This window comes from Dermochelys coriacea, chromosome 1 (genome assembly GCF_009764565.3).
Source record: "Dermochelys coriacea isolate rDerCor1 chromosome 1, rDerCor1.pri.v4, whole genome shotgun sequence".
NCBI lineage: Eukaryota > Metazoa > Chordata > Testudines > Dermochelyidae > Dermochelys > Dermochelys coriacea.
The window spans coordinates 297,362,338-297,389,610 of NC_050068.2; the positions used below are offsets into that span (position 1 = coordinate 297,362,338).

Here is a 27,273-nt window from a genome sequence, read left to right on the forward strand (position 1 = left end):
GGGGAGTCACCTACGGTAGCTAATGGGAGATCCAACAAGAGGGATGTATCCTAAGCCCTGCTCATCTGAGTTCAGTCCCTAAGCCCTTGCTAAAGAAGGTGCCTAGCTCTATTGTGATTCATGAACAAGGAAGACAGGCACTCAGCCATTTAAGTCACCAGCAGGGCCTGATCAGAGGTTGTTGAACACCACATAAAACAGCTAGGGGAAGGGAAACAGGAGTAGGAAGAGTACTATAAGCTTTAGCCTAGTGGTGAGAATTCTCACCTGCGATATAGGAAACCCCTGGTTCAAGTCTCCCTCTCTGCCTAATGAGAGAGGAGTGGAACAGGGTTCTACAACTTCTCAGATGAGTGCCCTAGCCTCTGCTTTTTCCACCAAATGCATCCGATGAAGTGAGCTGTAGCTCACGAAAGCTTATGCTCTAATAAATTTGTTAGTCTCTAAGGTGCCACAAGTACTCCTTTTCTTTTTGCGAATACAGACTAACACAGATGCTACTCTGAAACCTAGCCTATAGTGTCATTCTTAGTCACTGGCCAATTAATATTTAATTAAAGTGGAAAAACTTAGATAACCTAGTGATTAGAGTATTCTCCTGCAAGATAGGAGACTGTTCAATTCCCTCTCCTTATCAGGCAGATGGAGGACTTGAACCAGGATCTTCTGTACTCCTAGGGGAGTGCCCTTAACCACTGGGCTAAAGGTGTGCACACACACAAACCCCTAGGCAGAGGAACACCTATCTTCCTCATGGATTGTTCTGGGGTTTAGGCAGGAGACAGGCACCTGCATGTCTGAAGTGAGGCAACAGCACACATGCTTAGAGGCACAAACAAAGGCACCTAGAGAACTTTTAGTGCAAAAACTTAGGTGCCGATCAACTTTAGGCACCTACAGAGTTAGACAGCAGCTGAGCAGGAGTTTGGTGGAAAAACAGGGCTTCAGGGCCTTTGTGGATTCAGCACAGTCCTTGGGTGAAATCTTGGCTCTGTTAAAGTCAATGGGAGTTTTGCCATTGACTTCACTGGAGCCAGAGTTTCGCCTCTTGACTTCAATAGGACCTAAGCACATGCTTGAAACACTCTACATTAAAAGCAAAGACACAGAAGTACCAAGAAATGTTAATCTCAAACTATATAAAACAACTGAATCACAGTGAAAGAATATATATAGAAAGTGCTTCAAAAACTGTTATGAGAGATCCAGCACTCACATGAGACAATAGTGACAACTGTATTATTAACCGCAGAAGGTCATAATCAAAAACCAGAAAGAAAGTGTGTTGTGACTACAGCTTTAAATTATTTTGTACTATTGAATAATGGTATATCTGAACACATCCACAGATAGATCTTTCTTTAAACAGGAGGCCAATATTCCATTTTAAAGTGTCCCATTTGAAAAAAACTTCAATTAATCTTATGAATTTATACTATCTTTCCATACAATAGTATAATTGGGTAGTCTATAGTCAAATGAAAACAAGTAATATGAATTAGACAGTTCAAAAATAAAAATGTCTATGTTGAAATGAAACTATACAGATTGAAAAGGGAAAAAAAAATCAGTTTGAGATTTTGACACCAAAATATCCAGAATAAAAATTAGTTTTCAGTTGAAAAAATCCTGCTCTTAACTCACAACCATCTATCATATTTATTTTTAAAACATGACTTTTGCTGCCATCATGTGGCTCTTCCCAGAACACATTTACAAATGTCAAATGCTATGTGATTACAACACTGTGGTTTTATACCATTTTCTCTCATCCTCATAATTTGTTCTTTTCGACTTGGCTAAGAAGGATTTTTCCTCCCTCTTCCATATGTTTCAAATGAAGCTTTAAATTAACACAGCCTTTTTCTCATGTATCAGATCCTTTCTTGCATCAGAATTAGTGATGAGGTTTGTAAGAATGTGAATGATCTCAGTTAACCACTACTGCACAAGGGCAAAAGACCAACTATTGCTTTAAAAATAATTCTCAGTAACACTGAAATAGAAGGGACAATATTGCTTTTCATCTGTACCTTTGTCCTGTCATAGAAATGCTGTCCACCCACCCTGGCAGCTGCTGGAAGTCCTGTCTGCATTATGACATTGCAGAGCCAATAATCTTCTAGATATGCCTGAGTGACATCAGGAGCTAGGCAGGACTTTCCACAGCAGGCCAGCACTAGTGGATTTGAGTACAAGATAATAGAATTTAGATCATGGAAGGCCATAGTAGATTAAAACAATATGAAGGTGGCTAAATATTTGGGCCTAAAAGAGGGCACTGGCTTGGTAGTCAAGAGACCTTGGTTCTACCTACCAGGTGACCAAGTCACTCATCTCATCTCTGACAGGTTTCGGAGTAGCAGCCATGTCAGTCTGTATTCGCAAAAAGAAAAGGAGTACTTGTGGCACCTTAGAGACTAACAAATTTATGAGAGCATAAGCTTTCGTGAGCTACAGCTCACTTCATCGGATGCATTTGGATGCATCATCTCATCTCAGTGACTCAGTAGCCCCACCTGTGAATAAGATACTGCTATACACTCTCCTTTGGAAAGTGCTCCGAGATCCAAGGATGAAATGCTATATGAAAATTGAGAATGACTGCCCGAAAGCACCCTTTTCACTATTGCCTCAGTCCTGGCAATACAGCAGAAGGAGCAAGGCAACCTCTCAAGCAGGCAGATCCCAGGCATAGCTCTCTGGCCGAGATTTTCAAAGGGGCCATAACCACACAAATCCCATTAAGAAAAGGAGTACCCGTGGCACCTTAGAGACTAACATATTTATTAGAGCATAAGCTTTCATGAGCTACAGCTCACTTCATCGGATGCCATCCCATCCGATGAAGTGAGCTGTAGCTCACGAAAGCTTATGCTCTAATAAATTTGTTAGTCTCTAAGGTGCCACGGGTACTCCTTTTCTTTTTGCGAATACAGACTAACACAGCTGCTACTCTGAAACAAATCCCATTGAATTCTATGGAAGTTGGGGGAAATAACTACCTTCAGATCCTTTGAAAATCTCAGCCTTTATCACCACTCAAGCTAGCATTCTTCAGTTTCTCTTTAATCAGTTTTAGACTCTAGTGTTCTTTAAAAAAAAAAAAGAGAGAGAGAGAGAGAAAACTTTCTGAAATAAAACCTCTGTCATCTGTACATAAGCCACTCTCAGTTGCCTTAACTTACACACCAACTTAGTGTTATGAAGGTCACTGTCACTACCTTCCCTTCCCCCCACCCCCCGAAAGGACACTAGTTTGTTGTGAGTGAACCCACCTGCTGGGAATCACATCTCATCAGCCCCCTGGATCTGGAGAGTGACAAGGGCTGGGTGGGAAATAGTTTTCCTGTCCTGTGAAAATTTTCACAATTTCAAACATTTTTCCTGTTCCACATTGGGATGAAACTGCGACCTTTAGAAATGCTTCATGAAAAGCAGAGACCCACCCCAGTAGTTAGGGAATTCTCTTGGGATGTGGGAGTCATAGGGACTTGAACTTGGATATTCATATCTTATGTGAGTGCCTTAACCACTATGTTAGTCAATGTCTCAGATCCAAAGCATATTTATACAATGAGGAACAGCTCCAACAGGAAAGAGATAAAGAACACTTACCTAGAATGTGGCAGACCTAGGTTCATGTTCCTGTCCTTACTTTGAATCAGGCAGAGCAGGATCTTGAAGAGGAGTCTCCCACATTCCAGGTGAGTGCCCCAGCCACCTGGCTATTCCAGGGGCTCTCTTTCTAGCTCACCCCTAGTTCTGAGATTACTTCCATCAAAAGTGAATAATTTCCACAAAAAGTTTTTGTTTCAGTGAATTGACATTTAAAAAAAAATTGTTCTGTAGTAAATTCTTGACCTGCTCTAGTGGTGACTGGTCACAGTAGCTCTGGGTCTCTCAGGCATATTCCCAGATACACACCCTGTGTCTAGCACCCTTCTTGGACAGTAAGATCCTTCAGTCCAGTTGCCTTAGATCCCCAAAGGAGCATTCCAGCCCTTCAGGGACAAGATGGCAGGCAGGCAAGGAACTCAGGTTTAGAAAAGGAATTTCTTAACCACAGGCATTTTACTCTTCAACAGCATTAGAGAGTTACAGAACTTTGGAAAATAAAAACAATCCTGAAATCAGCCCCCTCTGTGTCCTGTGTTTGGTGAGCCTCCATAGGATAAGCAGTTCTTCTGATTTTCTACCTCCTTAGCCCAGTCTTCCTGCATGGTGGCTATGATCTGCTACACACACTCCTGTCAGAGAGAATTCCCCTCTTAAATGTAGTCTCTGACCTCATTGGGCCATATACCCAGGCTGAGAGCGTTCATTGTTCTTGTGGTTGTCTGGTAATTGAGAGACAATCAGACCTGATAGCATTACATTGCTCTGTGCCAACTTCTCAGACAGTCATTCAACTAGGTGTCAAGTCCCTACTGCCAAAAAATGGATGCCCTCACCTACAATGGAGGTTTCAATACAAAGTGGAGCCCCTAACACGAAATGACATTAATGGGCAAGATGGTGTTCTCAATAGAGTAGAGATCTATCCTCACTCTGTCACAGTCACAAAAGGCTAATCACAAAGATTTTGATCCAGCTGTTCATACTCTCAAAGCAACCTTTGGCTGCTCAGTGTGTATTCAGCCACCAACAAACTGGCCACATATTTTAAGCTCCCAGTAAAGCACAATTTCTAAATTTTTACTTTTTAAAAGGGACACTAATGAAACATTCTTGGGTCTGACAAACATAAACACTCATTGGAATAGCACTTTAAAAAAAAGTCTCATCAATAAACACAAACCTATCATATACTCTGAGATGAGTCTTGAAACAATGTTAAAGCTCTATCTCCTGTCTTGGTACTCACTCACTCCAAACCTACCCACTCCAACCCCTAACAGGACATTGTTTTTGTTGTGATCACCAGCGCAAACATGCATCTGGCAACATTCATCACTCTCCCAATATCACCATTCTGTGAGCCCCTAGGGACTTTTCATTGACAAGATCAAGTATTCAGAGATGAAGGAACTTGTCAGCTTCATTCCCCTGCCATCACACAAAGCTAGCTGGTAGAGGGACAAAGTGATGTGAACACTGCACAAGAAGAAAGGGAGTAGTTGTGGCACCTTATAGACTAACAAATTTATTAGAGCATAAGCTTTCGTGAGCTACAGCTCACTTCATCGGATGCATTTGGTGGAAAAAAACAGAGGGGAGATTGATATACACACACAGAGAACATGAAACAACGGGTTTATCATACACACTGTAAGGAGAGTGATCACTTAAGATAAGCCATCACCAGCAGCAGGGGGGGGAAAGGAGGAAAACCTTTCATGGTGACAAGCAAGGTAGGCTATTTCCAGCAGTTCACAAGAATATCTGAGGAACAGTGGGGGGTGGGGGGGGGGGGGGAGAAATAACATGGGGAAATCGTTTTACTTTGTGTAATGACTCATCCATTCCCAGTCTCTATTCAAGTCTAAGTTAATTGTATCCAGTTTGCAGATTAATTCCAATTCAGCAGTCTCTTGTTGGAGTCTGTTTTTGAAGCTTTTTTGTTGAAGGATAGCCACTCTTAGGTCTGTAATCGAGTGACTAGAGAGATTGAAGTGTTCTCCAACTGGTTTTTGAATGTTATAATTCTTGACGTCTGATTTGTGTCCATTCATTCTTTTACGTAGAGACTGTCCAGTTTGACCAATGTACATGGCAGAGGGGCATTGCTGGCACATGATGGCATATATCACATTGGTAGATGTGCAGGTGAACGAGCCTCTGATAGTGTGGCTGATGTGATTAGGCCCTATGATGATGTCCCCTGAATAGATATGTGGACAGAGTTGGCAACGGGCTTTGTTGCAAGGATAGGTTCCTGGGTTGGTGGTTCTGTTGTGTGGTGTGTGGTTGCTGGTGAGTATTTGCTTCAGATTGGGGGGCTGTCTGTAAGCAAGGACTGGCCTGTCTCCCAAGATCTGTGAGAGTGATGGGTCGTCCTTCAGGATAGGTTGTAGATCCTCGATGATGCATTGGAGAGGTTTTAGTTGGGGGCTGAAGGTGATGGCTAGTGGCGTTCTGTTATTTTCTTTGTTGGGCCTGTCCTGTAGTAGGTGACTTCTGGGTACTCTTCTGGCTCTGTCAATCTGTTTCTTCACTTCAGCAGGTGGGTATTGTAGTTGTAGGAATGCATGATAGAGATCTTGTAGGTGTTTGTCTCTGTCTGAGGGGTTGGAGCAAATGCGGTTATATCGTAGAGCTTGGCTGTAGACAGTGGATCGTGTGGTATGATCTGGATGAAAGCTAGAGGCATGGAGGTAGGAATAGCGCTCAGTAGGTTTCCGATATAGGGTGGTGTTTATGTGACCATCGCTTATTAGCACTGTAGTGTCCAGGAAGTGGATCTCTTGTGTGGACTGGTCCAGGCTGAGGTTGATGGTGGGATGGAAATTGTTGAAATCATGGTGGAATTCCTCAAGGGCTTCTTTTCCATGGGTCCAGATGATGAAGATGTCATCAATGTAGCGCAAGTAGAGTAGGGGCATTAGGAGACGAGAGCTGAGGAAGCGTTGTTCTAAGTCAGCCATAAAAATGTTGGCATACTGTGGGGCCATGCGGGTACCCATCGCAGTGCCGCTGACTTGAAGGTATACATTGTCCCCAAATGTGAAATAGTTATGGGTGAGGACAAAGTCACAAAGTTCAGCCACCAGGTTAGCCGTGACAGTATCGGGGATACTGTTCCTGACGGCTTGTAGTCCATCTTTGTGTGGAATGTTGGTGTAGAGGGCTTCTACATCCATAGTGGCTAGGATGGTGTTTTTAGGAAGATCACCAATGGATTGTTGTTTCCTCAGGAAGTCAGTGGTGTCTCGAAGATAGCTGGGAGTGCTGGTAACGTAGGGCCTGAGGAGGGAGTCTACATAGCCAGACAATCCTGCTGTCAGGGTGCCAATGCCTGAGATGATGGGGCGTCCAGGATTTCCAGGTTTATGGATCTTGGGTAGCAGATAGAATACCCCAGGTCGGGGTTCTAGGGGTGTGTCTGTGCGGATTTGTTCTTGTGCTTTTTCAGGGAGTTTCTTGAGCAAATGCTGTAGTTTCTTTGGTAACTCTCAGTGGGATCAGAGGGTAATGGCTTGTAGAAACTGGTGTTGGAGAGCTGCCTAGTAGCCTCTTGTTCATACTCCGACCTATTCATGATGACGACAGCACCTCCTTTGTCAGCCTTTTTGATTATGATGTCAGAGTTGTTTCTGAGGCTGTGGATGGCATTGTGTTCTGCATGGCTGAGGTTATGGGGCAAGCGATGCTGCTTTTCCACAATTTCAGCTCATGCACGTCGGCGGAAGCACTCTATGTAGAAGTCCAGTCTGCTGTTTCGACCTTCAGGAGGAGTCCACCCAGAATCCTTCTTTTTGTAGTGTTGGTAGGATGGTCTCTGTGGGTTAATATGTTGGTCAGAGGTGTGTTGGAAATATTCCTTGAGTCGGAGACGTCCAAATAGGATTCTAGGTCACCACAGAACTGTATCATGTTCGTGGGGGTGGAGGGGCAAAAGGAGAGGCCCCGAGATAGGACAGATTCTTCTGCTGGGCTAAGAGTATAGTTGGATAGATTAACATATTGCTGGGTGGGTTATGGGAACCACTGTTGTGGCCCCTTGTGGCATGTAGTAGTTTAGATAGCTTAGTGTCCTTTTTCTTTTGTAGAGAAGCAAAGTGTGTGTTGTAAATGGCTTGTCTAGTTTTGTAAAGTCCAGCCACGAGGAAGTTTGTGTGGAAGGTTGGTTCTTTATGAGAGTATCCAGTTTTGAGAGCTCATTCTTAATCTTCCCTGTTTGCTGTAGAGGATGTTGATCAGGTGATTCCGCAGTTTTCTTTGAGAGTGTGTGGCACAAGCTGTCAGCATAGTCTGTGGGGTATATAGATTGTATGGATTTTTTTACCTTCATTCCTTTCGGTATGATGTCCATGCTGTTGCATTTGAGAGGAAGATGATGTCTGTCTGTATCTGTATGAGTTTTTTTCATGAAGTTGACAGATTTCCACTCTATACACAAGAAGAGTTGATCTTTTCCCACTCAGCCTTAGGGTTGGGATTTTAAGGCTCTCTCAGCCAGCTTTTGCCAGTCAGGGTGGAAACCCTTCCAAGAATTTGATACTCAAGGTAACCACCCTGCTTGCCCACCACTAAAACAAGCCCTGCTCTCAGCCTTTGTTTTGGAAGGATGATTTTATTATTGTAAATGCTTTTATTTTAAAGTATTTAATGTTCAGGAGTCCACATTGCAGTAAGTATGCATGTCAGCAATCCGTGCAGAGACTACAGACTGTGTGAACATGGATACTGACCTACTCCTTTACCTTCAATGCCAGTTCCTCCAGTGTAGGATTGGGCTGCACTAGTAAGGTAATGTGGCAAAGTGTGCTGTCCATGCTGTACCCCTTTGTATAGAGTCAAACAAGCAGCTTTCATAAACATTGTGTTCACAAAAATGAGAGGAAATCCATTTTCTAAAATGTCATTGTAAGAGAGAATTAAACAGTGGGCTCTGGCATTCTCTCTTTTGTTGATGAGTCTCCCAAACCCAAATGGTAGGTTTTTTTCAGAGAATCAATGCATACTGCACTACCTGTACTCTGAGACAGCCAATTCAAGCTCTATTTTGTCTGAATACACTATCTATAGCAGAAAAGTTTGTTTCTGAATGGAAGAATTTTGCAGGATAAGTATAGCAGACACATATATGATGTGAGAGGAAGTATATTATTCTACATCAAAGTGACATAGTTGAAGAGTGAGATTTTTTTACTGTTTGTTTACATTCTTGCCTACTGTCCCAATGCTAGAAATGCACCAAGCACATTCCAATAAACCTTCAGAGTCCAAATGATTCATTAGGCATAGCACAGTCAATTTCTCATAACAATTTTCTTCAAATATCAGACTGGCATAAATACCAAGGATGGAGAGACTTTATTTCATGTTATATAAGAAGATAGATTGACTGATACATGCTATTTTATAAATAGATCATGTCTGTCTGTGTGTACATGGGCTTTCACTATCAGGGAGTAATTTCAACAAAGCTGGCAGTATGCAAACAAACCAAGGGAGAGAGTAACAAAGGTGAGGCACAGACATGCTGGCAAGAGTGAATTAACTTCATTTCTGAACATGAGTCAAGGTTACAAAAACTTAAAGCTGTCACCTAGCAGGGCCCAGTATCCATTGACTCCAAGAGCTAGATATATCTTCTGTTTTTTGGAAAATCAAATGCAAATAAAGTATAATAGTAACAAAATGACAGTCAATAACCGATACAAATGCAGGATGGACATGTAAGACCTAAACCTCCATGAGTTGGGAAGATTATTCTACCTTACTTATACTGAGCATCTGTCAGTAACTACCACCTCAGAGCCTTGATGGTTTTCTGACCACATGGATACTTGCTCTCCTAGGATAGCAATTGCATTTGATGTCCTTATTCATATCTATTGGACCAATACAACTTCATAATTTGTTTGGTGGTATTATGGTGACCACACTATTAGCCCAGTTGTTTTATCATCTAGTTAAGTTCAGCTTTTATTTTATCTTATGTTGGTAATGGGACTTCACATGCTGCATAAATTTTTGGCAGCACACCGGGACCTATAATACATCACATTTATATTTCCTTAATGTATTTCAGTCCATTAAACACACATCCTTTAACGGTATCTTTTTTGGCTTGCTAAGTAGACAAGATATTCACCCATTTGATCATCTGAATTTCCTGGGTTGTAATTCTTCGTATTGGGATAATTACAATGTCTCTGTAATGTTTTTACCCTTAAATTACTGATACATACTCAACTTCAGTTTAATGTAGTTTTTTCTGTGAACAAACTATAAGCAGTAGATACAAGAATCATTAGTAAGTTGGCTTAATAATTAATAGCTTAGGTCACATTTTTATAATTGTGAACTAATTAGCTTAATACTACTCATCACTGATCATCAAACCTCTTAGTCAGTCAAACTGCTAAATTATCATCATGCCTAAATACAGAAAAACAGAGGTGTTAAAAAGGTAGATTTCAAATGCTAATGTGTTTTCATTATAGTACACTGTTAATTATACAGGAGCATACTATAAAATAAATTCCAGAGAGAATATATACCAATAGAAGACAAAGAAAATAAAACCCAAGGCCTACCTCATATTCCCTGCCATTAGGAGGCACAGATTGTAAATGTGAGAAAAAATGAAGAGGAAGAGAATGGTGTGCTGAAGAACATTGTCATCCAGATCCATGATCCTCTCGAAACATTTTTAGCCGGAATAACTGACCTGTGGTGTGAAAATTATGAGAAAATCAGTTTTATTTTATACAGAATAAAATGTATCTCTACTTTATAGCAAGAACAAAACAGTTTGCTAAACTGTACTTACTTCTGAAATGCAATAACTCGATTTTCTATTAAAAAAAAAATTCAGGATTTTACTGTTTCTATACCATTTTCAGCCTTTTCTTGCACTTAGCATAGCTGGAGAATAGTCCTGCTATATTATAAGGTATTTGGGTATGTGCTCCATAAACTGCTGTCCACCCAACTTAAGCCCTGCTCTTACAATCAGATACACTAGTGTGGACCCCTGTACCTATGCAGAATCCCATGGGCTGAGCAAGAGTCTGTACTAGTGGTTCAAACTGTAGGATCTCAGCCCTAGTCTGTTCAAGAGAATAACACATTAATTCAATTAAGACAAATTACTATACAAGGGAAAACTATCTCTGGAATTAATCTAAAAGCCAACTTAATACTCAAGGCAAGAGTCTTTTTTTTTTTACTGTGCTATTCTGTATGTTAACTATTTTATAGGATATACTTTTGCAAAGGATGTGCCTTAGGGTTCTGAGTTCACACTTCTCAAATTCCCCACCAAAGGGCTTGCAGATGATGTCCATACCCTGGGCATTGATAGAATTCCTTAATCTTATTATTTGATCTAATAGGGATGCTAAAATTCATAAAGCTGCCAGACAAAATGGTTTTGATCTAAAAAGTTTTCACTACAAGCAGGATAATTTTTTCTCCCAAAAGAAACAATAACGAACCATTTCACAAGCAGAGAGAAGAAATGGCACCTGTGCAAAAAAACACAGGAAACTGTTAGGCTCAGGAAAAAGCCAAAAAAGCAAAACTGCAAGACATTTAAAAAATAAAATGGTGTAAATACCATACTGAAGCAAAAAGGTTGGTTTGCTCTATAACAGGAAGTATAACCAAGCTTAAAATCTCTTCAGGGTATCTGGTTCATAAATGCAATGAAACACAAAGGGGTTTCTTTTTGCAAGAAGTAAAATAAACAATAATCAAACACACACTACCCCCATTTAATATTAAATCCATGTCTTTTTCAGCACCTATCACCTTTTTCTCCACTAAAATATTTTTAAATTGTCTAAGACATCTTTTACTTTAAACTGTTCTCCTACTCCTCTCAAATGTTCTCAAAATGTTCCTTACAATTATACCACTGAAAGCAGTGATCAGAATGGAAATCACAGCTGTCCTTCTGAGCAGAGTAGCAGGACTCCACATTCAAGGAGTAGAAGGTTTTGTTTAGAAGGGGAATATAGGAATTAGAAGGGTATTTCCTAAGTTGGGCTTCATCCTGCAAAGTCCTGAGTACTCTGGTCCTGATCCAGCAAAGCACTTAAGCACATGCTTAACGTTAAGCAGAATGAGCAATCCCATTGGCTTCACCTAGAATGCTTATGCTATATACTGATCAGACCCACCCACAATGCTCGCACCTTACGACTGAGCCCTTAGATTGGGAAATCCAAAATCAGGTCTGCCTAGCCTAGAACTGGCCAAAAAACACAAACAAAATATTTCACATAAAATTTGCCCCCTCACACACACACACCACACACACACACACAACTTTTTGAAATTTCATTTAGATAGTGATTTTCTGACCAGTTGCAGCGAGGACACACCTATTCTTCAAAATGTACCATGGCATCCTTAGTTACCACACGTGTTTAACAAACAGTACTGCCTGGGTCAGAGGGTTTGGTTTACTATAGTTGTTCTGTAACTCCATCTCAGAAAGATCCAAGACAATTGTGCTGGGTAATTTCCCCTTTCTTGTAGAGTTCTGCAGGTTGCCATGCATCCTGTTCAATATCCATGGAATGCTAATATGGGAGATTTTGAGATGGTTTGAGCTACTCAAAACCACTACTGTGGCAAGACACTGGAGGGCTCACATTCCAGTACTGACTAGGCTCAACTCTGCTTAACGGCTGAGATGGGACAACCTCACAGAAAGGTCTGGTGGTTAAGGCTGTGCACTCGGTCTCAGGGCAGCTGGGATCAGTTTCTGATTCTTCCATAGACTTCCTGTTTGACCTTGGTCAAACTGTTTACTTTCTCTGGGCCTCAGTTCCCCACCTGTAAAATGGGAATAACAATACTTCCTCTACACCTGGGAGCGAGCCTCCCAGCTCGGATCCACAGACTTGTTTTATCAAGGCTCGCACTAGCCCTCTGAAGATAGCATCATAGATATTGCAGCTTGGGCTCTGAAGCCTGTTGGCATGGATGAATTTGGGAGTCTGAACTCCAGCCCCAGCTTCAATGTCAGAGTTATGTCCACACAGCTAGCGTTAGAGCCCTACTAAGACAAGTCTGTGGACCCAGACTGAGAAGCTAGCTCCCAGATGCAGAGGAGACATGCCCGAAATGCTAATGTAGTAGAAATAGTAAATAATCACATTGCAAAGCAGAACCTGCGGTGCTACTAACAAGATAATCATTTTTTATTTCCTAGCCAGAAATTGTCACAGCATCTCAGAGGACTAATGTTATCTGGAGTGTCTGAGCTGTGATTATTTTCATGTTAATGTTCTTACCATTTCAAAAATATAATATTACAACTGTATTTGGAGTAGGATTGGCTTTAATGTCATAGGCACAACAGTCTTTCTGCAATATAATGACATCCCCCAGTTCTACAGTTTACACTTTGCCGTAATGACTCCTACCTTCTGTTTGGCTCTTCATTTGCAGAGATTAAAGATCAAAGGAAGAGTGGGTGGGTGAAAGCGGGAAGGTTTAGAATTATGTTGCATTCAGGGCCTGAAGCCCAGCAAAAACAGAAAGAAAATATCACTGATTTTATTTTTAAAAGGGCTTAGATCAGCATATTACATTTAACACCCCACTAATAACCTGACTACAGAAGGAATTTTTACTGATGAGGCAACATATGAGAAACATAAGAGACTTGCTGCTAAATACCAGGCAAGGAGATTGCCTGATTAAATATGACCGGTGGTAATATATAGCACATTGCTGTAGGCAGCAATGCTAAAGGGTAATCAGCTAAAATCTTAAACATTTTTTCATCATTTATTCACTGAAAATGCTCAGTATTTTACCCACACATTTCCAATATTGTATCTTCAAACATGACAGGCTAAATATGAAATTCAATGCAACAGATTACGGCATTTTTGAGGTGGAGCTGGGAAGGTTTACTGACCATTATGATTCATTTCAACCATTGGAGAAAGCCCATTGACTCATTCATCCCATCCTCTCTCATCTGTCTAATGGGAGCCTTTTCTCTTATCAAATATTTGAAGTAGAAAGTGTCCATTTTTGCTACATTTTTGTTATACCAAAGGCCATATTCTGCCCTGACACACATCCTGTGCAATCCAATATTGATTTTGCTGGGGTAGCAAAGGGTATAAGACTGGGCAGAATTTGGCACTAAGCATGTTATTTATCCACCTAACAGGTGATTTGCTACTTCTGCCTTTTTAGTTTGCACAGAATCAGGGCTGCCCTTAGGATTTATGGGGCCCTACGCAGTATTATTAAACTGGTGCCCCTATGCCCAATTGCAGCCCGAGTCTGCAGCCCAGGGGCGGATGAAACAGCAAAGGATAACAAGACGCCTGGCCTGCCTCACAGTGGCAGAGAGTCACAGTTCCCCGCAGAGACCCCCCGTACCCTCTCCCTCACGCAGAACGGACATGCAGAGGGTACCTAATTAAAAACATTTAACTTGGGAATAAAATATGGCAGTCACAGGTTTTTTGATATGCCCTGAAGTTTGTCAGACATTTATTTGCAAAAACTTTGTTGTAAGGGCAAGTTAGCTGTCTTGCTGAATACAACATTAAATATTATGGAATACATGATGCAGCTCTTCTCTGTTTTACATTTTCTTAATCAGTATTTCTAAGCCAATTTTATTTTTTAAATCTACTCTTAAGCCTTCATAAAGTAATCATTCCAGATTACAACATCTTTAACTCACTGAAACAAAGACATTATTTTAAATTAATCAGTCACAGAGGTTTAGTGTGTTCATAACAATGTTAATTGCTTTTAGAAAAAGGGAACACTAATTTACTTTGTGATCTCCATAACAATAGACATGTTTATGAAATTTCACCAACTTTAAAAAAAAATGTTTCCAAAGATTTTAGGCATTACAAAGGATTTTATATCTTACTAAGCTACTGATTTTGCTGGAGGGTTCTCTTAACACTAGTTCATCAGATAGTCAGATGTAAAGAAAGGGAAACTCTTTGTCCAACTATCTGGAAGGAAAGGGCTGTGAGCTGTAGCTCACGAAAGTTTATGCTCAAATAAATTTGTTAGTCTCTAAGGTGCCACAAGTACTCCTTTTCTTTTTGTCCCTTTAAGGGCTCTCTTCAATGGGGTGTGGGGGGAGAGGAGGTGAAGGGAGAAAGGGATGGACAGAAAGGATAGGAAGACTTTGGAAGCAAGTTTTGTGGGTTTTTTGTTTTTTTTTACTATAGTAATTAAAATGTGTATTTTAGATAAGGGTGGTCTTTGGAAGGATTTATTTAAAAAACTATATGTCTGAAGATCCAAGCATTTAAGGCTAAAGTTGAATACTCGGATTGTGCAGCTAAAAATCTATGCAAGGATTTTTTAGAGATGTGATTTTATAATCTTCAGCAGCAACACACTGAAATATTTGAATAATCAAATATTTTTAGAACAAATTTTAAACTAAGGTCCTGTCGACTAACATGTTCTAAGTAAATATTACAGTAACGCACAACTGTTTTTGTCAGTAAATACAGAAACTGACAGTGTATACCTGGGGGTTGGCAAATGCCTGTTAAATTACTTCATTACCCTATGAATGACTCTTTTAACAGTTTCAGTGTTGTGCTAATAGATCTGGCAAGCTGGAACGCTTTTTCACTTTTAACTACTAGATCCCCTCCTGAGGAAGGTTTTAGAGTAGCAGCCATGTTAGTCTGTATTCGCAAAAAGAAAACGAGTACTTGTGGCACCTTAGAGACTAACAAATTTATTTGAGCATAAGCTAGACTCACCAGGCTAGTTGTAGCTCACGAAAGCTTATGCTCAAATAAATTTGTTAGTCTCTAAGGTGCCACAAGTCCTCCTTTTCTTTCAGGCTGCAGCAGCCAGCTGTGGGAGCCTGCAGAAAGGGTTAGAACAGGGATAGTTAGAGACGGGAGGGTGGACACTAAGACCTAGGGGTGCCCCAAATTTTCAGGTGCCCTCCGCAGCTGTGTATGTTGCATATGCCTAAGGACGGCCCTGCACAGAATCATCATCTTGTCTCAAAGCACACCAGTGTATCCCCTGATAAATACTTACCAGGGTCCCTTCTGCAGAGGGAGCCCTCTGGAGGGTTCAGTATGTGAAATGTTTGCCATGATTTTGCACAACATATACAAATAGTCTCACTAGCAGTTTGTAATAAGGGTAAAGCCCAGAAGCAGAACTCGAGAAAGAGTGGGGAATGATAAATGCAAGTAATCAATGTGAAATTCTGTCTCAGTTTCATGCTGTGCCATTCTATACAGTACTTCTGCACAGCAATTTTGAAGCAGTGAAATATGAAATTGATCAGTTATGTTAGATTTGAACAGCTCATTTCTAATTAGTGTATATTTTCTGTAGACACTGCCCACATATACAAGACCCTGCACCTAAATGTAAACTGGTGAATGTGAATGAAGACAAACTTCCAAAAGTTAAGGGTCTTGGTCCTTATAGATCAGGACCACTGCTCTTTATAAAAGGCATAAGGGGTCTTATGTGATGACCTCATTAGGATTTTGTGTACAAGACATTACTCTCAGTTTCTAAAAAATTATTTTTGTTATCAGCACATTGCAAGGAAAACCTGATCCTGTGGTCTGGGCTTGGGAAGGTGAAGTAAATCCAGGACTAAGAATATATAGTTTATCTATGGGGAGCAGTAGTATTTGTTCAGTTTCCCTAGTTGTAAAATAGAGATAACAATACTTCCTTGCATAAAAAGAGTTCCATGGATGAAAACAAATATTTTTGATAATGATATTGATATATAAAATATTAACTGACAGACAAATGTCCAGGGTAATAACATGAGAGCATTCCATGTTTCTACAACTAAACTGGCTCTTTATTAACAGAGATGCTGAAACTGCACCTAAAATTTAATCACTGTGCAAACAGACTGACTGCTTGCTGCCTCTACCAAACTATTCCTTCCGGAAGTCAGTGTGCCTCCCTTCATGTTCCAGGCAGGTTGTGACATCTTTCCTTTTAACTGTTGTTGTTGTGTGTCTTTTGTGCCAGCATTTGCTGACTTGCTGGGGCCAGAGGTTACTAGTAGATGGCCATGTCCCTGAGTTTGTCTTTTACCACCAGCACATTGCATCTCTTAGATCTCATAGTCCTTAAAGTGGGCTGTCTTCGAACCAGCCTCCCACTTCTTGTACATTGCAGCTGTTGGTGGGGGATTTGCTTCCACCCTATGGCTGTATTCTATCTGTTGGTCGGCTTACTCATATACCTCATTTCTTCAGACTCTCCTACATCAGGCTGGCTGATGGCTGAGGGTCTTTCTAAGCCCACCTAGTCCTAGCCTTAGTCCAGTATGTCTGGGTGTTCTGGCTGTCTGCTGCTACTCAACAGTTGTCTTCAGTGTTCTTGGCTTTATTGTAGTCAGCTGCCCACGTAGGTTGACATTCTCTTAACTGCTTATGTGTACTGCCCATCATTTTTCTGCTGGACCATGACAACTTCTCATGGGAAGCAGAATCTTGGTTCTCCAGACCATCAGCCCTGTGCCAGCTTACTACAGTAACAGCTTTGTTATCCATCAGGTTGGGGGTATGGGGGGTACTGGTAAGTCAAAAATTCTAGTTAACTAAGAGGGAGGGAGTTTGAGTGCAGGAGGGGGCTCAGGGCTGGGGGTTCAGGTGCGAGAGGGGGTGCAGGGAGGCACGGCCAGGCAGCTCTGCATGCTGCCTCCACCTGCAGGTGCTGCCCCCCGCATCCCCCATTGACTGCAATCCCCAGCCAATGGGAGCTGCGGAGCCAACGCTTGGGGTGGAACAGGGGCAGCACACAGCACTCCTGTGGCCGTTCCTCCACCTAGGAGCATTTACCTGGCCATGCCGCTCTGGACATGTTGCTGCTTGTGGGGAGCCGTCCATGGTGAGTGCCGCTCAGATCCGGCACCCCAAAATCCCTCCCATGCCCCAATCCCCTGCCCCGAGCCCCCTCCTGCACCCAAACTCCCTCTCAGAGCCCGCACCCCGCACTCCCTCCCGAAATGCCACTTTATAGAGCTTTCTGGTTTGTAAAGTGCCAGGGAACACAGCTTTTCCTGTATCTAGTTTGTGGGAGGATGTATTGCAAATGGTTCAACATTTCCAGGTAGGGATTCCTTCCTATCTGTTTTGCATTTGCTGCCTTTACTGCTGACTCTGCCTACCCCTACGTAACCACAAAGCTAAGGCAAGACTTCTTGTGCTCAAATTCCCCTTTGGTGCTAAATCATTTTAAATATTGCTGCATTGTACCAAGAACTGTTTTTTAAGCATAGCATGCCACGCATGCTGTACCTTGCAAAAAAGCACCTTCAGTTTCATGATCACAGTTCTTGCCTGAGCATCTGGCAGATAGATTACTACTGCCATTTCTGGGAGGTGGGCTATCATGATCTAGTAGTTGCTATCATTAAAAGTGAACAGGTCTGTTCCAACCTTTTCCCAGAGTTGGGTTGGGATTTCATGGAACTGTAGAGTCTCATTCCATTGTTGAACTCTATACTTTTTGCACATCTCATACTATTCCATGGACTTTCTCAATTGGACATTCATGCCTGGCCAGTAGATACACTCCCTGGATCATCCTAGGCATGCTTCTCTACACAGGTTTGAAGAATGTATCCATCTAATGATGTCCGCTCTTAATTCGGCTGGCATTACTGCTCAGTCCCTTTTAAACAAAAACCTGTTTTGCACACACAGCTCATCCTTCACCTGATATTATGGGGTAATCTACTTTGGCACTTGCTCCTTGAGATCTGGCTTGGAGTATGAATCATTTTACTGATCATAGCACCCCATCCTGTTTGGTGCTTTTATTGAATTATCTGGAACTTCCCACAAGAGAGGCGAAGTTCCTGTTGCATGGTGATAGACAATCTGTTCTGGATTGTAATCTGAAATGTTGTAATCTGAAAACTATGTCCTGTTGCAATGTTGTAATCTGAAAACCTTGTTGTAATCTGAAAACTATGCCCTGCTCAGTGTATGTGCAACCACTGTTGACTTTCTTGGCAGTAATTTATCCTCACCTCATAGTACTGGAGACTGAATAACATATTGTAGTGATTTGGGTGCAATCAGCAGTGGCTTCTTCATGGTACCTTCTAATGGCTTGTGATCAGACTGCATGTCCACTGCCCAAAGGCAAACTGATGGAATCATTCCATTCCAAAAATCATAGCAAAGAGCAACTCTTCTATCCTAACACATCATGTACAACTGAAGCATATTTTCTTGATTTTATCTGTTTCTGGGATTTACAAGACGACCTGTCTTTCTCATGGCAAAACTGGGTGGATGCAAAAAAAAATATGGTAATAGAAATGTATCCTCCCTTACTGAAAGGAGGAGCCTAATGGTAAGACATCTCTCTTATGCAGTTTGACAATTGCCCTCTGAAGAGTAATCACAGTATATGGAATATTACTAAATCCACAGATTATTAACAATATTTGCAAAATAGCATTGTACTTTGAAAAGGCTCCAGGTTAATGGAAAGTAAAAACATGGTTTGGAACAGAGAATTCTGTATCACAGATAATTTCAGCATTTTCAGACAAGGTAAGGGAAAGATTTACTAAATACTCCTTCCATTTCTATTCTTTTAAAGTGCCTTCCTTTTTCCTATTTTATAGAAATACATCTATCACACTCACACTGATTGATTAATACAGACATACATATACAAATGCATGTAACTTTTTAAATGAAGTAATGTTTGCTTCATCTTGGCAAATTCTTAAATATCCAACTACTGTAGCTTATTTCTGCCATATAGGATTTGATTTACTCTAACTCTCAGATTGGTACATAACTTCATTGCCTGGTGAAAGAAATAGTTTATATTGTGGATTATCTGTTAAAATGTTACAAAAACTTTACAAAATATTTGAGAATAACAACATATGCTCACTTACTATTCTAGGAATAGTTTTATGTTATATATTGTTCCATTAATACTAAAAGACATAAATCCTGAAAATATAATATGCTGAATGCAGTTGAACTTGAAATATTCAACTGCAACAGTCCATTACATTTTATTATAGCAACTCAAATCTGCACGCAACATAATGTACCGAATGATTAATAACCAAAAAGATAAGATGTTAGAGTGAACAAACATTGCAAACTTCATTTGATAATATATTTATAACAAAACTCTTCTTAATATTAGTTTTATAAGGCTGTGTAGAATGTGAACTAACAAGAACAGTATTGAGAGCATACGCAACTAATGGGAATATATTACATGGTGCTCAGTCAGTAATATGGAAAAGAACACCAATGGAACACCATACCACAACAAAAACGAGGAATCCAATCTAAATAGCACCAGGCAGCTTCAAATACAGTCATGAATGGCCAGGTAGCACTATGGAGATCAATAAAGAGAAAGAAAGCAATTCATTTAAAATCACGGCATTAATTTTAAGGAACAGCAGAGAAGAAGGGAAAATGGACTAAGAGAGAGTGGATCTTAAGGAACTAAATTATATAAATGGCATGTGATGTCTTTCTAGATTGTAGTTGGATTTAATCTTTCAATAATAGAGCCAAATTAATGCCTGGTATAATTCCACTGAAATCAATAATGTTATACCACAGCAGAACATGGTCCTTGGTGTAAAATTACTTATACAATAAAATATTTTTGGAAAAATATTGGCCCAAGTCTAATGGAAGACAATCTTTGCCCAATATTTTATGTTAGATGCCATATGAATGGTTGTTTAATAAGATGTAACCACAAATTAACTGTAGGTAGGTCAGATTAATTTCAGCAATGTAATATGGTCTTCCCAGCTCAAAACACAAGTTCAATAAATCGTTTTTGTACAAACATTGAACTCTACTGAGCCCAACAAGTTAGAAGACAAGGCAGGTATAATAGCCAAATGAGATTCAGTTATCTCACTATTCACTGCTTGCCAGGATCTGTAGATCCTAAGAGATATTCCCTGAGTGGAAAGCAGAGCCCTGGGGATTTTAGAGCACTGAGGCAAGCCCAGAGGTGAATTAGCATACCTGTTACAAGCAATATACCTCAAGCCAAAATGCAGCTAAGGCAACTTACACCAGGTGAAGATCTGGCCCTATTCTATATAATTAAAAGGATTGAGCAACCTAATTTCTTCTAGAAACAGAAGCCAAGTTGGCTCCTATAACAGCTTGTAGCTATTCAGAGGGAGGGGAGCTGCCAGAGTTCTAACCCATATTTCTTTCTGATCCTAAAGAAAAAACACAATGCCAATGAAAATATGTAGAAATTAATCCAATAAAATGGATCACATTTTTTAAACCTACAATGCTTCTATGTTTAGAGCTGTAGCAAACAAAGCATGAGTAAGATTCTGCTCTGTACCTCTTAGACATAGTACAAAACTTGCAGCCTTGTGGATGGGAAGTTAAAGTGGCTTTTATTCTCCTTTCCAACCTCCCAATTCAGGACGGCTTAAGGGGTCAGTGTGGTCCCTGGAGTGACTCAGACTTCTGCTGAGTGCTTACAGGGTATTCAGTCCAATTTTCAAATCATAGGTATTTGGGTTTTTTTGGATGCTCCATCAGTTGATTTGTCATTTGCATCTACTCATTCTTCCAGGCCATCTCCATCAAAAGCGGACACTGGTCAACTGAAAAAAAATACTTGCAGTGACTCCAGAATATTTCTTAGCCCCAAAGTTCAATCTTGTTCCTGTTGAAGTCAAGGGCAAAACACAAACTGACTTCGGTGGGAGAAGGACCGGCACTAACAGCATATGTGACTGCTCACTAGCAATAGAAGGATATTTTCATGCTTCTGTTGCTCATTGTTTTAGTCACTGCACTAACAATTTCCTTTCCTGCTGTCACCGTTAAGGGTTATTTATGGATTAATGATGCATGGACACAGCCTTGAACACTGCAATTTGTGGGGACAAAATTCTCATAACTCACAAGTGCAATGTCCTAGTCCTAAATTCTGAAATTGATCTAATCAAATCCACTGGATTGTGTTTCTCTGGTGGTACTGGCTAGCAGAGCAGTAAAGAAGAACCATTTCAGTGGCTAAGGACAGGATGCCAGGAAGAAAGAACTCTATTGCAGTGTGGGGCAGACAGGCAGATGCAGAGGGTGGAGGGGAGTTGAGGAAAGGTTGTGGGTCGAGGGGATAAAACTGAAGGGCAAGAGCATCCTTTGCAATTAATGGATCCCAGACTGCAACCAATGTTTTAGATAAGATTACAGGAAATATTTTAAATGATGTTACATGGAATTTACAGTCACATCTCTCTCTCTCACGGTCTCCATTATCACCAGAAATCTTTGATACATTTATGGCACGGTACAATAAGCACCATCAGTTCCTATAAGGTCTTTGGGGTAGCAACCATCTCGTAAATGTTTATACAATAGATAATACAATGTGGCCCTAATCCAGATTGATGCTCTGACCATTATTGTAATATAAATAATAATTAAGGATAATAATTGCACAGGCATCATAGCTATTTTAATATTTCAAATGTGGGTATCATGATTTAGCCATCATGAGTAAGCCTGTTACAATGTATGTTTACTAAGTAAGACTTTATATCCAGATATCAGAGAGCCATAATCAAAATGGTCTTGTTCAAATACAAGCCGGAAGTCAAGAAATCCAGGCTTTTTCCAAAAACTTTCCCACAAGTTTCTCAGCAATTTTGGCCCCAATCCCCAAGCTGTTGGGTGCCTCAACTGGCAGGTTTGAGCACCTTCGATTCCCGTCTACGTCCATTAGAGCTAAATGTCCCCAGAAGGAGCTAAGTGCCCTTACCACGTTTCTGCATCAAGTTCTTAATTTGAGCCTCAGTTTCTCCATCTAATAAACTGCAGATACTAGTACTTGCTTACCTTGCAGGTCTGTGACCCATGATGGAAATGCCACCACATTTACAACTTCATTCTTGACGTTTTTCAGGAAATCAGTAGCACGTTGGAAGGCAGTGTATTCTTTCACACAAGGTATTACTGTATGTGTGCTTTATTCTGAGAAAAACTTCTGAATATTCCCTAAGCAGCAGAAACAGAGAGCCTCTCCACTGGAGTGTGGATGGTGAATAGATTGCTCTGCTCTGCTCTGCACCCCTGCTTTGGACAGATTTTTCCACCCTTGGGAGTTGCTGCAGTAAATTGGACAGAGATGTGACAAACATAACCAGCTAGATTTAATTGTGACTCAGCCCAGCAAAATATTCAAACTTCAATTAATTATTTGTTGAGAAAGCAAAATTCTTAGAAAAAAAATTAAAATTAAAAGGCAAGCTAAGTTAAGGCAGAGTATGATTTCACTCCAACACTCTAAATAACGGAAAAAGACAAGTCTAGAGCTAACTACTCATATAACTTCTGATCAAAGGAATATCTGAAACCAAATCATACAGTATAGGAAAAGAAACCCTTTCATTGAAATGACCACAAAAAAGACTTGTTAACTTGTCAGGGTTAACTCAACTTGGAAAATATTTAACAACAACTATCACCCTTATTTTCTCCAATTTACAACACGCTTTATCAGCATAAAACCTTTGTTGTGAAATATACACAATGCTACACACTATGCTATTCTGTTAGGGTCAAAATCACCATTTTCCCACCCACTCTTCGCCACCTCCCCCTATCAGACAAAGCCAAAGTAATTGGGCTTTGTGCAGGCAATGCCATGGAAAGTGAGACAAAATTCATTCCCCTTAGTCCCAGCAAGTATAGTGTCGATGGGCTAGATTATTATTAGAATTAGACAAAAAATAAAAAGGGACCTATCAAATGCTCTAGGCATCAGAGTGCCATTGACTTCAGTGAGGTCAGGATTTCATCCCAGGTTGTCAGGATTCAGAGTTTCAGGTCTCAGACTGCCAGCCGCTGAGCAGATGTCCACATTACACATGCCACTCTCAATAAAGGTACACTTATTGATATTCAAGGTAAAAAAGGCCAAGAATACAATGAGCATTGAGCATTAACTACACTCTGACCCTTAGAGGTCTTTCCTTCAGAGCTGGGTAAAGGCACATTGGGAGGGCAGTGGGAAGATTATGCTACTGTATGGTCTCTCTCTCTCTTATGAAAAAATAAGTTGTCCCATGCTTTCAACCTAGATTTTCTCCTCAGGGCTAAATTTACTTACAAATATCAGGTGGAAAAGAGAGGATGTGTTGCTATAGGTTCATAATGATGGCCTGAGCTGCTGCTGCTGCTGCCATAAAGCAATAGTTTATCTTTTTAAATATATATATATTTTTCAGGTACTGAAGATGAGCTATTACAGAATAGCCTCTGGTTTCTGAATTGTTTTTACTGATTAAAACAAGTTGGATTTTACTCAGAGTTCTGAACTGTAAATTCAATAGATTTAATTCATGCTTTCATTTTATTTCAAAAGCTTTTGGTCTCACTTTCCCCTATAGGCAGAGATCATGGAAAGATGCTGAATGCTACATGCATTACTTTCTTCTGCAACACCTATAGTAAACTGGAGTGGTACTGTTATTTTCTGATTATGGTTTGCTTTTTTGCTTTATTACTGGGATTTCTGGGAAATATCTTTGCAATACTATATTATGCATACAGCATAAAGTCATGGACTAGTAGCACTATATTTCTGTTCAATCTGGCACTGTGTGACTTTACTTGGATTCTCATGGTTCCTTTTTCAGTTTACTATAATCTACAGAAGTTAGCCATATACTCCAGTCAGATATTTTGCCAATTTAAAAGAATATTCTTCAATATTAATATCTACGGAAGTATCTATTTTCTGACACTCATCAGCTTTGACCGGTATGTAGGTGCTGTCCATCCTATCAGTTCATTAAAGTGGTGGGACAAAAACAAGGCTACATTTTGTACCATTGCAATATGGATCTTCATTTTCATTGAATCAATTCCTGATTTTTACTATACGTTTGCAGTTGGAAGTCTAAATGACACTGTAGCTTGCCTGGAATACATGGGAGAACCTTTACACTTCATAGTGCCATTCACAATCTCCAGAGTTGTATTTGGATTCCTAATTCCAGCCACAGTCATATTTACCTGCTATATGTTGACTCTTAAGGCATTAAGACAACTGAAGAAGCGTCAACAGAGAAGAAATAGAATTGCTAAACCTCTGATGTTGATTTTTGTGGCAATGATTGTTTTTGCTATTGCATTCATTCCCTATCATGTCATGATCATAACAGTATTAATTTACAGATTGAGTTACCAACTAAACTCTGACAATATAAGCATGATATTTACCATTTATGAACTCACTGAAATCATCTGCAGTATTAGCAGTTGCTTAGACCCAATTATTTTTATACTGGTAAGTAAGAATTTCCATCAAAGATTTCAAATGATAAAATGTCCTGCTAATTCTGGGTGTCACTGCTGCTATTCACGGAAGGTCAGGGATATCACTGTGGCCCAGCAGAGAATGCGGAATTAAACTGCAATCCACAAAATATCCCACGTGTCTCTCATGAGCCAGTTAGTTTCAGGGTCATGCACTTTTTAATTTCTTTTTTTCAGCATGGTTACTACAATCTCTTGGGAAAGCAAAAATATTGAGAAGACATCTGGGAAATGAGAATTGCCAGATGGATCCCCTGAAAAAGAAGAACAGGCTTTTGGGGGGGTTTCGCCATACCATTGACAGTTTAAATATTATTATCCATGTGAATATGTAACACCAACAGACCCCGGTAATCAGCAGGTGGGATCAAACCGGGGCCCTCTGGAGCTTAGTGCATGAGCCTCTACAGCATGAGCTAAAAGCCAACTGGCTGTTAGCTAAGGCTGTAGAGCAAACTCATTTTATCTCTCTTTCTAAATGGTCTCAGGGCCACCAGATGGGACAGAACACCACACCGAGAAGATGTGTGGGTTACATACTTCCCCTAGCTAAGGAAGAACTTCCTGAGCTTCAGAGACTTCCCAGTTGAAATCCCTGGTCAGCAGTGGGCAGGATCGAACCTGGGGCGGCTGGAGCTTAATGGATGAGCCTCTACAGCATGAGCTAAAAGCCAACTGTTAACTAAGGCTGTAGAGCAGACTCATTTAACTCTCTCTCTAAGTGGCCTCAGTGCCACTAGAGGGGACAGAACACCACCCAGAAGGTGTGTGGGTTACATACTTCCCCTAGCTGAGGAAGCATATCCCGAGCTTCAGAGTCGTCCCAGTTAAAAACCCGGACGAGAGACCCCGGTCGTCAATGGGCAGGATCAAACCGGGGACCCTGGAGCTTAGTGCATAAGCCTTAACAGCATGAACTAAAAGCCAACTGGCTGTTAACTAAGGCTGTAGAGCAGACTTATTAACTGCTCTCTAAGTGGCCTCGGTGCCACTAGATGAGACAGAACACCACGCCAAGAGGTGTGTGGGTTACATGTACACGTACACACACAAACACTCTCTCTCTCAGGAATGCATAACATTCTGTGCAACACAAACAAACCAAAAAGGGTTCTAAACAGCAGTTTATTCATTGTGGGTTAAATTCACTCCTGCACAGACACCCAGCAGAAAGGCGATGTCCTTCAAGGACTGAATCCTGCAATGATACAAACACTCATGCCTTATCTGCACTAGAGTTCCACAGACACTGCTAGTGGCAAGTAAATCTACCTGCAAAGAGAGCACGTGCTGCTGGGCCCCAAATGAGCAAGGTACTTAAGTACGTGTGCTTAAGTCCATCCCTATATAGCAAAGCATTAGAGTATGAATTGTTGCTAAACTAGGGCTTTAGAATTAGATTTTCAAAGAAGCCTAGTGGCTCTTTGAAAATCCCAGATCTAATGCAACAGGGGCTCAAAAAAGCAAGTTCAAAACTCAATCTCCAAACTAAAAATACACATGAACCATCACAGTTATAACAGGGAAACGTAATCAATCACTGAGCAACTAACTTCAATTGTTCTCCAACATGTTTTTGAACACCTTACACTAGTAAAATCCATTCATGTTTTTGATTCATCTACCTAGTGAGAAGGTGTTTTGACAGCACTTACACAATTTAATTATTAAAGCAGCTGTGTCAGTAAGAATATTAAATTATTTTCCAAGGGCCTTGGATAACCTATTCTTGTATTTGTACAGTTCAGTCATTGTTTTCATTCCATAGTTTGAAAATGACTTGATATAAAATTAATTCTGTGTTCTATCGGACCAATTCACTTACCATACGGTTTTCAACTCTGGTCAAGCAAAAACAAATACTTGTCTTTGTGTAGTCCAATGGATTTTTTATGTTGTCCACTAGCTATTTAGACAGCGAAATAAAGGACATGGCATAAGCATCTAAAGTACTTGTTGATTCAAACTGAAATACCAGACTTTCACATGAAAATGGTGCATCTTTGGATCTATTCTTTCCTAAGGAGTTATATACCCAACTGGGGAGACACACCCTCCTTTTCCTCAGATGCTTCTTAATCCTAAATGTGCTTTTTGTTTTAAGGAAAAATAAAACTATATTGGAGTTTGTTTATCCATTGATTGTCCACTACAAACTGGACAAGTTTGTTGAACAATGCACTGTATTCCATAATATAAGCCTCACTCATGAATCACTGGACAGATCCTGAGAATATTAAATATAGACCACATACATCCCGGAAACATGTGAAATAATATT

At 40.4% G+C, this 27,273-nt stretch overlaps 2 protein-coding genes across 2 annotated transcripts in view; one reads left to right on the forward strand and one right to left on the reverse strand.

Moving 5' to 3' along the window:
* TMEM117 (transmembrane protein 117) overlaps positions 1–27,273 on the reverse strand; it is a 339,089-nt gene that overhangs the window by 268,592 nt on the left and 43,224 nt on the right. Inside the window, 3 exon segments of the mRNA XM_038421063.2 lie at positions 10,209–10,276; positions 10,279–10,301; positions 10,304–10,342. Coding sequence (XP_038276991.1) covers positions 10,209–10,276; positions 10,279–10,301; positions 10,304–10,342 — 130 coding nt within the window.
* On the forward strand, positions 24,086–25,086 carry LOC122456189 (P2Y purinoceptor 1-like). The gene is made up of 2 exons (XM_043494416.1): positions 24,086–24,134; positions 24,311–25,086. The coding sequence occupies exons 1-2, from the start codon at positions 24,086–24,088 to the stop codon at positions 25,084–25,086; spliced, it is 825 nt and encodes a 274-aa protein (XP_043350351.1).

Excerpts from the sequence above, each read along its gene's own strand:
- LOC122456189 (XM_043494416.1), top strand. The coding sequence starts at position 24,086 with ATGCTACATGCATTACTTTCTTCTGCAACACCTATAGTAAACTGGAGT. Across the intron at positions 24,135-24,310 it reads ACCTATAGTAAACTGGAGTG|TTTACTATAATCTACAGAAG; the intron begins GTACTGTTATTT and ends TTCCTTTTTCAG.